This window comes from Melanerpes formicivorus, unplaced genomic scaffold, assembly GCF_026170545.1.
Source record: "Melanerpes formicivorus ecotype bairdi unplaced genomic scaffold, bMelFor1.0.p_v2 SCAF_15, whole genome shotgun sequence".
Taxonomy (NCBI): domain Eukaryota; kingdom Metazoa; phylum Chordata; class Aves; order Piciformes; family Picidae; genus Melanerpes; species Melanerpes formicivorus.
Window position 1 is genome coordinate 12135688 of NW_027142367.1, and position 16809 is coordinate 12152496.

Here is a 16809-nt window from a genome sequence, read left to right on the forward strand (position 1 = left end):
ACATCTAAATTCTCAGCCCTCTGAATTACCTCGGCTTTTCCAGCTTGGAAGGCTGGAAAATTTTCTTCATCGAAAGTGCTTTGAAGCGCAGGAACAGGCTGCCCAGGGAAATGGTGGAGTCATCATTCCTGGAGGGAGACGTGGTTTAGTGATGACTTGGCTCTGCTGGCTTGAACTTGATGATTTTAAAGGTCTCTTCCAACCAAAACAGTTTTGTGCTTCCCTGCAAGAGGCATTGCCAAATATGGCTGCCACCCCAGGGTACTGCAACCGCCCCAGACAAGTTCTGCAGACTGGCCTTAACCCAAAGCCTGCACCTTTATTAGCTCACCAGTGCCTGGTCATGGCTAGAGGAAGCGGTGTCATGTGTTGAGGATGTTGTCCTGTGATGGAGAGTAGGTTGGTACCCAGATGTGTTTGGCATGTGTGGGCAGGATCCTCATGTGTGCTTGACTCTCTACAACAGGAACCTTCAACAGCTGAGGAGAAAAAACGGTGAAGAACTTAGAGCAGATGAAAAAGGGGTTAAAATCAAGTGTGAAAAGTTGCATCGTGGTACGTGGTGTCTTGAAGCAGGATTTTTCTGGAAGGCTTTAGTCACCTGGGAAAGAAGGATTGGGTAGCTGTGTGGGAGGCAATTTGCAGGCAAGTGTACTCTGCAGCAGAACAGTACATTTTAATGAGGGAAGTGTATTTGCTCCGTTTGAGAGGATTTGCTTTGGTCTACAAGTCTGGAAGTCATTTTAAATAGGCTGCTTTGAGAGATAATGGTCAGGTGGAAATACTGGAAGCATATAATATGGAAACCCTGTATTTACAGCATATTTGGAGGCTCTCAGAAGCTGAGCTGAAAAGATTGATTCTTTCCTAGAAGAGATTTTTAAGAGTAAATAAAGCTTAGAGAGGATGTGAAAACAGAAGTGAAGTTAGAAACTCCTGTGGCTGTGCAGTTTGATTTATTTGTTTATTTATTTACATTTGCAGCAATCTCTCAATTCATCCAACACTGCAGAAAATGAGGCTTTCACACTGACATCCTTCTCATCCCATCCTCTTCCCATGGGCTGGGTGGGGCTCAATGGGACTGTTGTGTAGATGTAGGCTCAGAGATGGCTTTCTGGGCAGGTGGTGAGGATGGGGAGGCAGCCTCATTGTACTTAGCCCCCATGCCTGCAGCAGCTAGCATCTGAAGGAAGGAGGGGAGAAATTGTGCACACACTCACTGAAGAGGTTGGCAGAGCCGAGTCCTTCTGCCTCAGGACCCTGATGCTTATCCAGAGTTTATTGTTTTCACTGAAAATGCATTGCTTTTCTTTGGACAGAGATCTCCATCTTTTAGACAGAATCTCCCTCTTTTAGTTTCAAACCATCAGCCCTTATCCTTTCACAACAGGCCCTACTAAAAGGTTTGTCCCCTTCTTCTTTATAGGCCCCCTTTAAGTACTGAAAGGCTGTGGCAGACATGGTCTCTCTTATATGTGTCCCTGTTTATCCTACTTATTTTGTTTGCTATCTTGTCCTTTATTGAGCTTGTTTTTACTTTCCTTCTGCTGTAGGAACAGAGAGTTTATAATAGCAGTAGTGCAACTTCAAAAGGTGCATCTGCAGTGTTTTAAACAATCATTACATAAGTCATTAAAATAACAAAGGCAAAATAAACATGTCCTCGGGATGGTGAGGAAATAAATTCCAAAGGCAGTGTAAGCATCTGCCAATCTCCATTGTTGCTTCCTCTCTTCTTCCAGGGCTTTTTGTGAAGGTTTTTCACACCTGGTTTAGCATCTCCTGTTGTCTCAACTTTGGAAAACTTCTTAAAGAATGGATATTCCTCTCTGTACTGTGCCCAACATAATTGAAAGGGGGTGGGGGGAAAAAAGGACCTTTTTTCGGTTATTCAGGGCCTCTGTAGTGTATGTGCAAAGCTTAGCTAAGCAATCATCTGTGCTAGTTTGTTCCAAAAATCTTGTCCTGTTTTGTCTCTCCCAGAAAGCATCGCCAGCAGGTGACAGGTAGTTGCTGAGGAGCTGAGTGTCACCTTCTGGGGAACCATTTCAGGGGTGTCATGCAAGGTTGGGAAACCCATATAGAGTAAAAAGTGACCTCACTATGCTGCCAGGGTCTGTGGACTTTGTCTTTTGAGAGAAGTTTTTAATCTTCAGAAGGTGTGGGGAGGGACCTGCCAGCAATTTCAGAAAGTTTCAGAATGCAGATATTTATGCCACATTTTGAGAGGATCACAAAGGGAATAGTAGTGTGACACCCATTTTGCACAGACCCAAACTGAACCACAGAAAAGCAATTGGTTAGGTTCCACACATTTATGACTGAGCAGAGGGGCTCTGATGATTTAGTAGCAGTGCTGAGGTGTTAAGAGATTGCAAACAGTTTCTGTGTTAAGTGGACGTACTACTGTAACAATTTGGCTTGAAGGAGGGAAAAACACAGTTGTGTGATAAAGAAAATATCCATTTTTTTCTAACTATTCTCCATTTGATTTTAAAAAGCTGTAGCTGGAAAAAAGTCAGTTATGGTTTGATTTGCCAGTAATCACAGGACAATACAGTCATTTATGTTGGAAAATACTTTTAAGATCAAGTCCAACAATTAACCCAACACTGCTAGGCCACCACTAGACTGTGTTCCTCAGCACCACATCTATGCATCTTTTAAATCCTTCCAGAGATGGTATGGAATGATAGAACATAAAATGGACTTCCAGCTTTAAAATGAGCTGGAGCATCTGAGTCTTTACAGCAGGAGGTGGAGGAGCAGAGGAGCCAGCAGGCAGCGTCAGATGCGTGTGTGCATTTTATACAACAGAGCTGTGGCTTCACCATCAGCAAGGACTGCTTCGATTCCTCTTTCAAGTAATTCTGAAAAAGGCTTCCAGGAGATATTTCTGGATTGGGTTGCCTGGGATAGCTGCTAGGCAAAGCACATTGTGCCAGGCAGCTGCTTGCAGGGAGCAGCATCGAGCAAAGACTCTTGAAAGTCTTGCAATCAAATTATTATGTTGCATGAGAAAATACTGAGCAGTGGAAAGTTGTGTTTTTCAGGAAAAATTACACAATCCTTTTAAAATTACAGGCTGCCTTTTTCTCTGGAAAGCAGATGTTTATGAGTTGAGCAGCTTTTTGTATCACTTTTATGCATTTCCCATAGGAGAAGCATAAATTCAGTTGGAAATGAAGTGAACATTCTTCTCAGTAACATTTCTCCTTACAGTACATTTCATACATGGACTGGCACAAATACTGAAGACACTTTTCCTTACATATCATGTACTGGATGTACTGTCAGCAGCCATGTGTTCAGAATATTTTACTGCTGTTTAGCTAATAAGTTTTGCTACTTTCCTTCTGTAGAGGTGTTATCTGTCATTCTGCAAGAGGTATAAAGCATGAAGGATGGGGGGAAGGAGCAACACAGTGTGTGGACATGGTGCTTAGGGACATGGGTTAGTGTTGTCCCTTCAGTGCTGGGTTGAAGGTTGGACTGGATGGTCTTTGTGGTCTCTTCCAGCCAGATACATTCATTGATTCTGTGACATAGATTGGGGATTGAAATGACTGAACAATGTTCCCTTATCTGTGCTGTTTCAACTTTTCAGGAATTCTTTGAACATGCAAAGAAGCTCTGGGATGATGAAGGTGTAAAGGCATGCTTCGAGAGGTCAAACGAGTACCAGCTGATTGACTGTGCACAGTAGTAAGTAATTCTTTTTATGGATTTAACAGCCCAAAATGCAATCATCTATAATAGAAGGACATCTGCACTCTATCATCCAAAATGTATACTCAGGTGAAGATGGAAAGAATGCAGGTGAATAGCTTCTCTAGTGTCCTGTATTTCAAGGCTGATGGGAGATCTTACAGCTGTCCTCAGCTATCTATTGGGATGGTATAAAGAAGGAGCTAGGCTCTTTTTGGAAGTATGAAAGGCAACAGACACAAAAGCCAACACAGGAAATTCAAGTTAGATACCTGGACAAAATTCATTACCACAAGGGTGGTCAAACACTGGAAAATGTTGCCCAGATAGGCTGTGCAATGTCTGTCCTTGGAAAGGTTCAAACTTCATGGTCAGGCCTTGTGCACCCAAAACTAGTATGATCTGCTCCAGGCAGGAGTGGGACTAGACCTAAATTACTTTACAATTTCCATACTCAAGGATCTCTCTGTTAGTGGCTATAGCTACTGTGGATGCACAGGATCTCCAGAACTTTATTTCAGAACTTCTGCATGGGCACCATCATGCAGCAGCCCTGTTCTGCAGAGGGAAGGTTCATTCAAAACCAGATGTGATAGCTTTGCAATGGATTTTAGCACACTTCTCCATTCACAGCACACAACTGAAAATCTCAGTTTATAATCATGCATGGGGGAGGAAGGAACCCCAAACATACTTAAATTAGCAAGATCTGGCTGCAATGCAGCAATTCACATTTTCATTCTCTGTGCAGGCTGAGGATGTTAAGCAAAAGTAATGGATTGGTTTATCATAGCTTGCCATTATTACACAACTAAATATTCTGCTTCAATTATTTAACAGCTAATAAGGAGGAGTGAAAAAATAATAATTTTTAAATACCTTTATTCCATTTGAAATAGATTTACATAAATTTAGTTTGATTTAAACCATGAAGTTTAAATATTGTAGAACAAATCAGAGGAAAATGCTTTGTTCTAAATTCTGAGACCCAGGCAATGCTGGAATTAGAAACATAGAATGGTGGGGGGTTGAAAGGGACCTCCAGAGACCACTGAGTCCAACCCTCCTGCCAAAGCAGGATCACCCAGAGCAGGTCACATAGGAACACATCAGATGGGTCTTGAAAGTCTCCAGAGAAGGAGACTCCATAACCTCTCTGGGCAGCCTGTTCCAGTGCTCTGTCACCCTCACAGCAAAAAAGTTTCTCCTCATGTTGAGGTGGAATTTCCTGGGTTCCAGTCTGTGTCCATTGCCCCTTGTCTTATCACAGGACAACAGTTACAACCCTTAAACAGGTTCTTCCTACTGGAAATGTCCTGAAAAGAGATCTGTAGTAGGTTGTGAAGGTGCCAATCATAAATACAGAGTGCATTCATGGAAACATTAATCAGGAGATAGTCCATGATCATACCAAAGCTGTAAAACTCATCTGTCTTGGGTAATAACCCAATTCTGACTTGAACTGTGACCAAAAATGTACGTTTTATGTGAACTGCTCTTACAGAAGTGTATATTCTTAGAGTTGCTATGTGATTTGGGGTTTGCAGAGAACACTCCAGTGTGTTGTGATTTGTCTCATTGGCAGCATGGTCAGCAGCAATGCCACTAGCCTGTGGTAGCGCTCAGTGCTTTGTCTTTCTGTTGTTTCCGCTCTGGGTGTCAGGGCTGAAGCAGAGGAAGCAGGAGGTGCTTCTAAAGGACTTGATGCGCGTCTGCCGCAGCAGGGAATTTTGGTGCTGCAGGTCATCGCTTCTTTTCCCTCTTTCCAGACTATTTTGGGGAAAGAGAAGGACCCAGTAATGATTCATCAGCACATGGAAGTGAGGGAAAATGATCTATGTGTAGGAAGGAACTCATTTGACCTCAGCAGGCTGAATTTAGCAAAAGCTGGGCATTTGCTCATAGGCCAGAGTGGCTACAAATGAAAACTGTGGTTGTACTCAAAAGGACAGCTAGAAGGTTGTCCTAAATTGTGATCAGTGGGTTTCCCCTCTGCCCTCATCTACCACCACCACAATGGTACAGATCTGAGCTACACCTGCTGAAAAGTTCAGGCTGACTGTTTATGATTGTAGAGTTATAGAATTGTTTTGGTTGGAAAAAAAACTTGAAGATCATTGAGTCCAACCATTATCTAAGTCTGGTGCTAAACCATGTGCCTTAGCACCACATCTCTGCATCTTTTAAAGACCTCTAGGGATGGGGATTCAACCATCTCCCTGGAGAGCCTGTTTCAGTATCTGAGAACCCTGTCAGTGAAAAAGTTTCTTTTAATATCCAACCTAAACTTCCCCTAGTGCAACTTGAGGTTGTTTCCTCTCATCCTATCACTCATTATTAGGAAGAAGAGACCAGCACCCACCTTTCACTCAAGTAAGATATCAGAACAAGAGGATAGAATAGTAAAATCTATTTAAAATCAATGAATGTAAAATTTATTTTGGTGGTCAGTAAAAGCCAATGCATGTCCCAAGCCTGCTTTGAAAAATGCTGCTGAAAGAACCAGGTGAAAAAGGAATACACAGAGCCATAATATTACCGATACTGGACTTTCCCTTTAAAGAAAAAGTACACCTCTCTACAGGCTTTGACAAGGAGAATAAGGTGAAGTATCATGTTAAACCCAATAGCAAAACACAAATGGGAAAAAAGTGGATCTAGAATGAAGAGAGAGACCTTATTTACAGGGGAGCTATAAGAAAGATGGGGACAGTCTTATTTAGCAGGGCCTGTTGTAACAGGACAAGGGGTGATGGTTTTAAACTAAAAGAGGGAGATTTAGACTAGAGAGAAGAAAGAATTTTATTACACTGAGGGTGGTGAAACCCTGCCCCACATTGCTGAAAGAGGTGATAGCTGCATCCCTGGAACCATTCCAGCTCTGGTTGGATGGGACTCTGAGCAACCTGATGTAGTTGAAGATGTCCCAGCTGACTGCAGGGGGGTTGAATTCATAGTGTCATAGTATCAGTCAGGGTTGGAAGGGACCACAAGGATCATCTAGTTCCAACCCCCCTGCCATGGCCAGGGACACCTCACACTAGATCAGGTTGGCCAGAGCCTCATCCAGCCTGGTCTTAAACACCTTCAGGGACGGCACCCCAACCACCTCACTGGACAACCCATTCCAGGGCTTCACCACTCTCATGGTGAATTAGAAGACCTTTCAAAGGTCCCCATCCTACCTAAACCAGTCTATGATTCTGTGAAGTCCACTGTCCTGAAAGACAGAACTAAATCCTACTACCCTTTTCATTGGAAGTTTGAAAGGGGGTTATTCAGATTTTGTTATATATATATCTTCCCTCCATATCTTCTAATTGCCTTGTGTTTTCTTTATTCTGAGGTTATTTATTATAGTAGTAAATATTACACTTGTGTAATTCTTCACCTTTAAGACACATTTATGAAAAAGAATTTGATTCTTAAATATCTCTTGAGTGTATCTGTGTGTTCCATTTCATGATCTGCCTGAAAATATGACAGCTAAGTGACTTACCCACATTTACAAGCCTTCAGTCTTACAGCAGAAGACTTGAAAGTTGGGAACAGCCATGCCACTAATCTGATCAAACAGCCTTTTTCTCACGGATAAGGATTATTTGTGATCTTAACAGAAATAAAATGTTCCCAGCTTTTATTGGCCACCTTGAGAATTCAAACAGTGCCGACAGAGTCAGTGGAAAAGAAATGTTAAAGCTGCTGTGTCTTTGCTGCATTACCTATTTCTGTAATGCAGAACCCAGAATAACACTTCTGTGCCTGCATTAGATGGACCTTATTCAGCGTGGTGGTTTGTGTCTGCCTTGTATGTGTTAGAGCATGTGAGGCTGGGTTAGACACCTAGTTCTGCTATGTACATATCACAGAATGTTAGAGGTTGAAAGGGACCTCTAGAGATCATCCAGTCCAACCTCCCTGCCAAAGCAGGACTAGTCAGAACAGGCCACACAGGAACACACCCAGGTGGGTCTGGAATCTCTCCAGAGAAGGAGACTCCACAGCCTCTCTGGGAAGCCTGTTCCAGTGCTCCAGCACCCTCACAGGAAAGAAGTTTCTCCTTGTGTTGACATGGCCTTCTATGTTCCAGTTTGTACCCATTATTCCTTGTACTATCCCTAGGCACCACTGAAAAGAGCCTGGCACCTTCATCTTGACAGCCACCCCTCAGATATTTATAGACATTAGTAAGATCCCCTCTCAGCCTTTTCCTTTCAGGACTAAACAGTCCCAGGTCTCTCAGTCTCTCCTCATAGGAGAGATGTTCAAGAACACATCTGTTTTCTTGTGTGCACTTAGAGTATACTAAATACAAGGGTGCATGTGTGGCTCAGCAGGAGCGGGCGGCATTCATCTCAGAAAGCGCCCATGGTCAGTGTTAATTGGCGATGGAAAGATGGGAACCAGTGTAATGCTGACACACTCGCTTACCACAGAGTTTGGAAACATCTGCAGTGTTTTCATTACTCCAGCTGTGGGAGAAAGCATCCCACACCATCAGCTAAATCCTTATCTCTGACTTGATAGTGAAGGAATAACATTATCAGTAGGTCACCACTAATTTATCTGCTTTAAAAACAAAACAAAACAAAGCATACACAAAAAAACCCCACCATATGTTAAAAATATTGGACCAAAAGTTGAGTGGCTGACTTAAAATACTGGAAAGCATTCTTAGGAGATTATAAAGTCAGCAGTCCAACTTGCTGACTGTTAAGTGAGTTACAAATACAGTGTGTTTTGGAAGAGTTGAATTTGGCTGCAGTACAGAGCTTCTGTATTTTTGAAAGTTAGCCTAATTTTCTTTATTACTGTGGGAGAACCATTTGGCTGGAAATAGAGTTAGTAGAAAGATAAAAAGGCAAATGTTTTATTTACATTAGGACTAAAAGTTGCTTTTCCTTGATCTTTAATGCCCTTCTAAATTAGCAGGGTACTCTTCCTTCATGGAAACGAGGACGTAGGCCTGCTTGTCAGACCATTTTCCTGTGCTTGCATGGCTCTCCATATCTCTGCACTTCTCCTAAGTGTGATGCTGTGATATCTGTAACAAACATGAATTTATGACTGAGCTGGAGGCCAGGCCTTGTGGTCTGACAGTGGTAAATGTATCATCAGCAAAGATCTGAGTTTTTCTTTGTCACTAACTACCAAGATAATTTATGTAATTCTGGGAGGAGGAAGTATTGCGTGGCCATCAACCATATTTTTCCCTTAATGACTGTTACATATTTCTTTGACATTGGTACCGTGGCTTGGACCACTACACTCTGTGCTGGGTTAGGAACTGGCTGGAGGGCCGGGCCCAGAGAGTGGTAGTGAACGGTGCCGCATCCAGCTGGAGGCCAGTCACCAGTGGTGTCCCCCAGGGATCAGTGCTGGGCCCTGTCCTCTTCAACATATTCGTTGATGATCTGGATGAAGGGGTAGAGTCAGTCATCAGCAAGTTTGCAGATGACACAAAGTTAGGGGCAGATGTTAGTCAATTAGAGGGTAGAAAGGCTCTGCAGAGGGACCTCGACCGACTGGACAGATGGGCAGAGTCCAATGGGATGGCTTTCAACAAGTCCAAGTGCCGAGTGCTGCACTTTGGCTACGGCAATCCCATGCAGAGCTATAGGCTGGGGTCGGAGTGGCTGGAGAGCTCCCAGACAGAGAGGGACCTGGGTGTGCTGATCGACAGCCACCTGAATATGAGCCAGCAGTGTGCTCAGGTGGCCAGGAGGGCCAATAGCATTCTGGCCTGCATTAGGAATAGTGTGGCCAGCAGGAGCAGGGAGGTCATAGTGCCCCTGTACTCTGCTCTGGTTAGGCCGCACCTTGAGTACTGTGTCCAGTTCTGGGCTCCTCAGTTTAAGAAGGACATTGAAACACTTGAGTGTGTCCAAAGAAGGGCAACAAGGCTGGTGAGAGGCCTTGAACACAAGCCCTATGAGGAGAGGCTGAGGGAGCTGGGATTGTTTAGCCTGGAGAAGAGGAGGCTCAGGGGTGACCTTATTGCCCTCTACAACTACCTGAAAGGTGGTTGTAGCCAGGAGGGAGTTGGCCTCTTCTCCCAGGCAACCAGCACCAGAACAAGGGGACACAGTCTCAAGCTGCGCCAGGGGAGGTTCAGACTCGAGGTGAGGAGGAAGTTCTTCACCGAGCGAGTCATTCGGCATTGGAACGGGTTGCCCAGGGAGGTGGTTGAGTCATCGACCCTGGAGGCGTTCAAGGGGAGATTGGACGTGGCACTTGGTGCCATGGTCTAGTCATGGGGTCTGTGGTGTCAGGTTGGACTCGATGATCCTCGAGGTCCTTTCCAACCTAAGTGATACTGTGATACTGTGATACCGTAAAAGTGGCAGGTCGTTGTTTTCCCTGCCTTCCAGTTTAGTATTTCTTTCAAGTTAAATGTCAAGATTAATTAAAAAAAATGGACTTGAAAAGTTGATTCAATTCTTGTCTCCAGTTGACTTACCTAGATTTCAGCAGGTTGATTTTGTTTATGGTGATAAAGCTTACATCAGACTTTGATCAGGTTTCACTTACTTTGAACTACGGTCACTACATCTGCATTCAGCAAATTCATACAAGACAGAGGGACCTGGAGCTGATTAAGCTGAAGAAGAACAGACTGAGAGAGAATCTTCTCAATGCTCATCAGTATCTAAAGCATGACTGAAGGAGTTGGGGCTGTTCAGTCTGGAGAAGAGAAGGCTCTGAGGTGACCTCATTGTGGCCTTCCAGTATCTGAAGGGGGCCTACAGGAAGGCTGGGGAAGGACTTCTCAGGATCTTAGGTAGTGATAGGACTAGGGGGAATGGAATGAAGCTGGAGGTGGGGAGATTCAGGCTAGATGTGAGGAGGAGGTTCTTCACCATGAGAGTGGTGAAGCCCTGGAATGGGTTGTCCAGGGAGGTGGTCGAGGCCCCGTCCCTGGAGGTGTTTAAGCGCAGGCTGGATGAGGCTCTGGCCAGCCTGATCTAGTGTGGGGTGTCCCTGCCCATGGCAGGGGGGTTGGAACTGGATGATCCTTGTGGTCCCTTCCAACCCTGAATGATACTATGATACTATGGGAGTCAAGAGGACGGGGCCAGACTCTTTCAAATGGTGTGCAGAGACAGGACAAGGGGCAGCAGGCACAAAGTGGAACGCAGGAGGTTCCATCTAAACTTAAGGAAAAATGTCTTTCCTTTGAGGATGCCAGAGCCCTGGAACACAGGATGTGGAGAGGTTGTGGAGTCTCCTTCTCTGAAGAGATTCCAAACCAGCCTGGACAATACAGTCCAGGGCAAACTGCTATGGGTGACCTTGCTTTAGCAAGCGGGTTTGGACTCCAGAGGTCTCTTCAAGCCCCCACCATGTTGGGATTCTGTGGTAAGGGACTTTCAGATTGTGACTTAGTGCTGTCTTGGTATTGAATCATCTGTATATAAATAAAAATACATTCATTAGGTAATTCTTCTAATTCTATGACATTTTTCTTAAATGCTCAGGTTTACTTAGGATTTCATATAATCACAGAGCCATAGAATGCCTTAGGTTGGAAGGAACCTTGGAGATCATCTACTCCAATCTCCATGCCACGGACAGGGACCTCTCTGAACTAGACTCAGCTGCTCAAGGCCTCATCCAACCTGGCATCCACAACCTGCCTGGGCAGCCTGTTCCACAGTCTCACCACGCTCATACTGAAGAGTTTCTTAATAAGATCCAGTCTAAACCTACTCTCTCTCAGCATCAAACCATTCCCCCTTGTCCTATCACTAGACACCCTTATGAAAAGTCTCTCTCTAGCCTTCCTGTATTGGAAGGCAGCTCTAAGGTCCCTCTGGAGCCTTTTCTTCCCTAGGCTGAGCAACCCCAGCTCCCACAGCCTATCCTCAGCAGGTGTTCCAGACCTTGGATCACCTTTGTTACTCTCCTATAGACTTGCTTCAATAACTCTGTGACCTTATGATGGGGACACCAGAACTGGACACAGTATTTGAGGTGGGGTTTCACAAGAGCAGAGTAAAGGGCAAGAATCACCTCTCTTGACTTGCTGCTCTTACATTTTCCTATAAGAGGAATACAACTCCATCTTTTAATATTTCAGTTCCTCCATACTATTTAGCAAATGCCCAAATTTTGTGGTATCCATGGAAGGGAACTCCAAAGCAAACTTCTATAATTGTAGAACAGAACAAAACTAAACAAGGTCCAGCTACAATGACCTTCATTTTAAAAGAGAATCAACACAAAACAAAACAAATATACAAAAGTGTTGATGAATTGATTATGTGTCTTTATAATACATAAGTGGGTTGACTTTACCATCATGCTGGTGAAATGGATTCTATATGATAAGCCCACTTTCTTCACTGAAGACCATACTATCTGCTGCTCCAGCAATCCCAGAAAAGCTACTGAAGTCATTTTTTGCTTTGAAATCTTAACACATGTTCCACAGACAGCAGTGACCTTTGCAAACCATCAGTTGTCACTGAAGGTTGTTGGGCATCTTCAGTGTTGTGGTTGTCCATCCATCATTTTGATTAAATAAGGGGGTATTGGTTGATAGTTGAGTGAACATGACCCAGCAGTGTGCCCAGGTGGCCAATAGCATCCTGGCTTGTATTAGAAACACAGTGGCCAGCAGGAACAGGGAGGTGATCATCCTCCTGTAGTCAGCACTGGTGAAGCCACACCTTGAGTATTGTTTTCAGTTCTGGGCCTCTCACTATAGGAACGATATTGAGGTGCTGGAGTGTATCCAGAGAAGGGCAGTGAGGCTCATGAAGAGCCTGAAGTGTGTACTACAAGGAGCATTTGAAGGAGCTGGGGTTGTTTGGTCTGGAGAAGAGGAGGCTAAGGGGAGACCTCATTGCTACACCTCCATGAAAGGAAGTTGGAGCAAGGAGTCATCAAGCCTTTTCTCCTGGGTGTCAAGTGACAGGACTAGAGAAAATGCTTTCAAGTTGTGCCAGGGGAGGTTCAGGGTGGATATGAGAAAATACTTCTTCACTGAAAGGGTTTTCAAACATTGGAATGGTCTGCCCAGGGCAGTGGTGGAGTCACCTTCCCTGGAGGTGTTCAAGCAGCACGTGGACCTGGTGCTTAGGGACATGGTTTAATGTTTGCCCCTCAATGATGGGTCAAAGGTTGGGCCAGATGATCTTTGAGGTCTCTTCCAACCATATATATTCTGTGATTCTGTTGAGTTATCTTAGTCTTGGTTTCTCAGATGTCAGTTTTTCAGTTAATTGTGTAACATTAGTTGCAGTGGTCAGAAGTAAGGTGGGGAGATGCTTGCAACACATAAACACTGACAGGGAAAGGTGGTAGTTTTAGAGCAGACAAGCAGAAGTAGGCATTTTTGAAAGGGGAGAACAAAAGCCAGGACATCCAGTTCTCTCACTTTGCTCAACACATTGCCAGTTAGAAATACATTAAAAAATAAATAAACCCAACCAAACAAACAAAAAAGCAACAACAACAAAATACACATAACAACTTCCAGGTTTATTGGAAGGTTCCAGAGCTGAATTTTGTCCTATTTCATTCACAGGTCAGCAAGACTGACCCTACTAGAAGGGTGGTACTTTGGCTCACTCTGTCCCTTGATACAGGAAGTAAATCAAGGATTTCAGGGAACCCTGACCTCAGTCAATACATTATCCCAGGTTGTCTATCAGCCTTTTCTTCCCTGATAAAATTTGCTACTTCTGATATACTTAAGTGTGAAGATCTGAATTGATCTCTGTGCAAACCCTTGGGCTAATAAAACTCGATTTTGCAAGTTCTCAGGAGAGCAAACACAAGGGTATGTGAGCATGGCCAAAGAAATTTGATTTTATATGTGATCTAATTTACATGGAAAAGACACACCTCGAGTTCTTTTTCTTTGCAGTTATTTTAGCTTGGAGAAGGGTTTCAGCCAACTTCTGAGACATCTGTCCTGGTATTAGGTGGAGTAATGGGGGGGGGGGGGGGGGGGGGGGGAAGTTCTTCATGTTGTTGTCCAAAGATTATTCAACTCCTGATGTGAAAGAACAGATGAAAATAGTTTTCAACAGCAGCACTTCTGGAAACCAAGCATATTTCTCACTTTTCTTGTGCTTTCCTAGATAGAAAGAGCCCTATAGGCCCTCTTACAGACCCCTCACTACAAGAAAGACAATCAGGTGCTGGAGCACATCCAAAGAAGGACAACAAAGCATCAGTCTCTTTGTCTAAGTAACAGGACAAGAGGAAACAGCCTCCAGTTGCACCAGGGGAAACTTAGGTCATATATTAGGAAAAATTTCTTCCCCAAAAGGGTTGTGAAGCAATGGAACAGGCTGCCCAGGGCAGTGGTGGAGTCACCATCCATCCCTGGAGGGATTTAAAAGCCATGGAGGTATGGTGCTGAGGGCCATGGTTAGTGGTGGCCTTGGCAGTGCTAGGCTGATCTAAAAGGCCTTTTTTAAGTTAAATGATTCTGTGATTCTGTAACAGTTTAATTATGAGCACAGCTATAGTGATACCTAAATTTCTTCTTAAAGTTAGAGATCAGAAAACCTCTTTTGGCAGCCCCTTTTGCCTTTTTATTCTGTGGCTCTTTGTTCTGGCATGTTGGTCTGTGCACAGGCCACACGTATGGCTGGAAAGAAACAGCAGCAGCAGTGCAGTTGGTATCCTCTTGCTTATCATGGCCTCAGGATTTGATACTCAGTGCTGCTCCTTCAAGGGATTTTCCTAGAAGGATGCTGTATCATTCCCCAAATTGGATTCTGCTAAAGCTCTCACACAGACAGGTCACACACAGACTGTGTTGACGCAATGGCATCTAAATCCTTCCTTCAGTCCCTCCCAACACCCAGTTGTCAGTGAATTCAAGTCACCTGCAGCAGTGCACTGTTCTTGGTATTAACCTTTTCACTGCCAAGGTCTTTGTTCTTTCCTAAGTCTGTCTCCTTTGAAAGTGCCATAGTAATAACATCTTGTGTCTTGATGGTATCAAGCATATTTCTTATTCTGACAGCATGTGAGGCTTCAGCTTTCCCAGCTTTGGTGGTAGAATAGCAGAGTTGTGGGGTTTGCCTCATTATTAAGAGAAGAAAGAAGGTGCTTCCTGTCATCTCAGCATTTTTGTGTGGTTTATAATTTCCACCATATATAGATTAAATCTAGGAGTTATGCCCTGCTTTGTGCACTTGGTCATGGATTCTTCCTTGACATTCAGTGTTGGGCTTTAATTCAAAAACATTGGAACATGAAGGAAAAATATTTTTTGGGTGCCCTTCAGGTCTCTGTTGGAATTGTGCTGAAAAACTCTACAAACCACTTAACATTTTGTGTAGAACTGTCACTGATAATTTGCTGTATCAGTGAGTGACCAACTGTTGCAACCCATTAAACATTTTTTATACATCCCATATTGTATGTCTTTATCAAAGGAGATGCATAGAATGCTCTTGGCTCTGCCTCAGCTTTCTTCATAGCAACTACTGAGCAGGGGGAATTCAGGGAGCAAAGGTCATTGAAATTTACTCAAAGAACAGACACCCTTCAGCTCTGGATGCCTGGAGCTGCATAGCAGCCCCATTCTCTATTGCTGAAGGAAACTAGAAGTGTCTTTGTCATTTATATTCTCCAGTAAGATGACCACCAAGATATCAAAGGAGTGTGACTGGATGTGGTTGAGAACTGCAACAGAACATAGAAGTGCAGTTACTGTTGAATAAGAGACTTTCCTGGTTCATGCACATGTACCATCTGTGAAGTATTGGATTAGGCTGCCCAAGGAGGTGGTGGAGTCACCATCCCTGGATCTGTTCAAAAAATGTGTAATCGTGGCTCTTTGGGGCATGGTTTAGTGGCCATAGTGTTGGGTTAATGGTTGGACTTGATGATCTTGAAGGTCTTTTCTGATCAAAACAAATCTGTGAGGCTATAATTCTAAGTCATTAGCCCACCAGTCTGTGTTTAAACTAGTGAGTAACAGGGATCGATGAAGGGAGGATCTGCGCCACTTAGGCGCTTGTTAAGGAGCTTACTAAGTCTTTTTATTCTGTCCCTGGAGAGAAGCAGTGGTATCTGTGTGTTATGACATCATTCAAGACAAACTCCAAAATTATTTCCTTTAAATCTGGCTTTGTCAAGCCACCTGGGAGTGCAGCAGCGTGTGACACTCTGCCATCCCTGTGCTTGGAAAGGTTTTGTTGGCCTGTTGCTCCAAAACGTGCTGCCTGCATGTTAACAGTCCCAGACTTGGTTCTTGTTAGGATCATTGTGACCACATAAAAAAAACAGAAACAGAGAGGGAATATGATCAAGTGTGGAGAGGGAAGAAAATAAAGCAGGTTTTTGCAGCATGACACATGCTGCCTCGTGTCTGCAAAGTCCTGGTTTTGTTTTCTCGGTTCGCTGCTTGCTTTGAAGTCCCTTGATATTACTTTGCACATGCCTGGGAAGGCAAGGCAACTCACAGAAAGGAAGCAAACCCACAAAATACAGCTGCTGAAATGAGGAAAAACTTCCTTTCTGTGAGAGTGACCAACTCCTGGAACAGGCTGCTCAATGAGATTGTGAATCTCTCCTTCTCTGGAGAGATTCAAAACCTGCCTGGACATTGTAATCCTGGGCAACTTGCTCTGGGTGACCCTGCTTTAGCAGAGGATTGGACTGGATGATCTCCAGAGGTCTCTTAGAACCTCCACCACTCTGTGACTCTGTGAAATCAGGATAGAAGAAGAGGTAGAATGGAAAAGAGTAGCTCAAAAAGTATGGGGGAGGAGAGATTTTGTCTTGCCTTCTGAGTGGAGAGCCATGGCCTAAACCTTTTTGAAGTCCTTTACACATGGTAGTGACATTTATTTTCAAAAGTAACTTAGTGTGACTGTGGCTTTAGATTCATGTTTGAGACATGATTTTTATTGGCAGGACAGAGGACAGAGGTTGTAAACAACTAAGAACCCCCTTTCATCTTGGCTTTTTGCCTTTAATAAAATTGTGTTCATTATAATGGATGGTGAAGTGAATGTGGCTGTATGTATGGTAAATTAAGGTAAACCTCAGGTTACAAGCTAGAGAATATTATTGTTTAAGTAATTTACCCTTTTTTAAACTTGATAGATGTTTATTACATACAGG

The 16809-nt window shown here is 43.8% G+C and overlaps 1 protein-coding gene across 4 annotated transcripts in view; it reads left to right on the plus strand.

Moving 5' to 3' along the window:
• Window positions 1-16809, plus strand: part of GNAL (G protein subunit alpha L) — a 255958-nt gene that overhangs the window by 169161 nt on the left and 69988 nt on the right. For all 4 annotated transcript variants that reach the window (XM_068147622.1, XM_068147625.1, XM_068147624.1 and 1 more), the window contains one exon: window positions 3611-3708. In XM_068147622.1, coding sequence (XP_068003723.1) covers window positions 3611-3708 — 98 coding nt within the window. The remainder of the gene's footprint in view (window positions 1-3610; window positions 3709-16809) is intronic.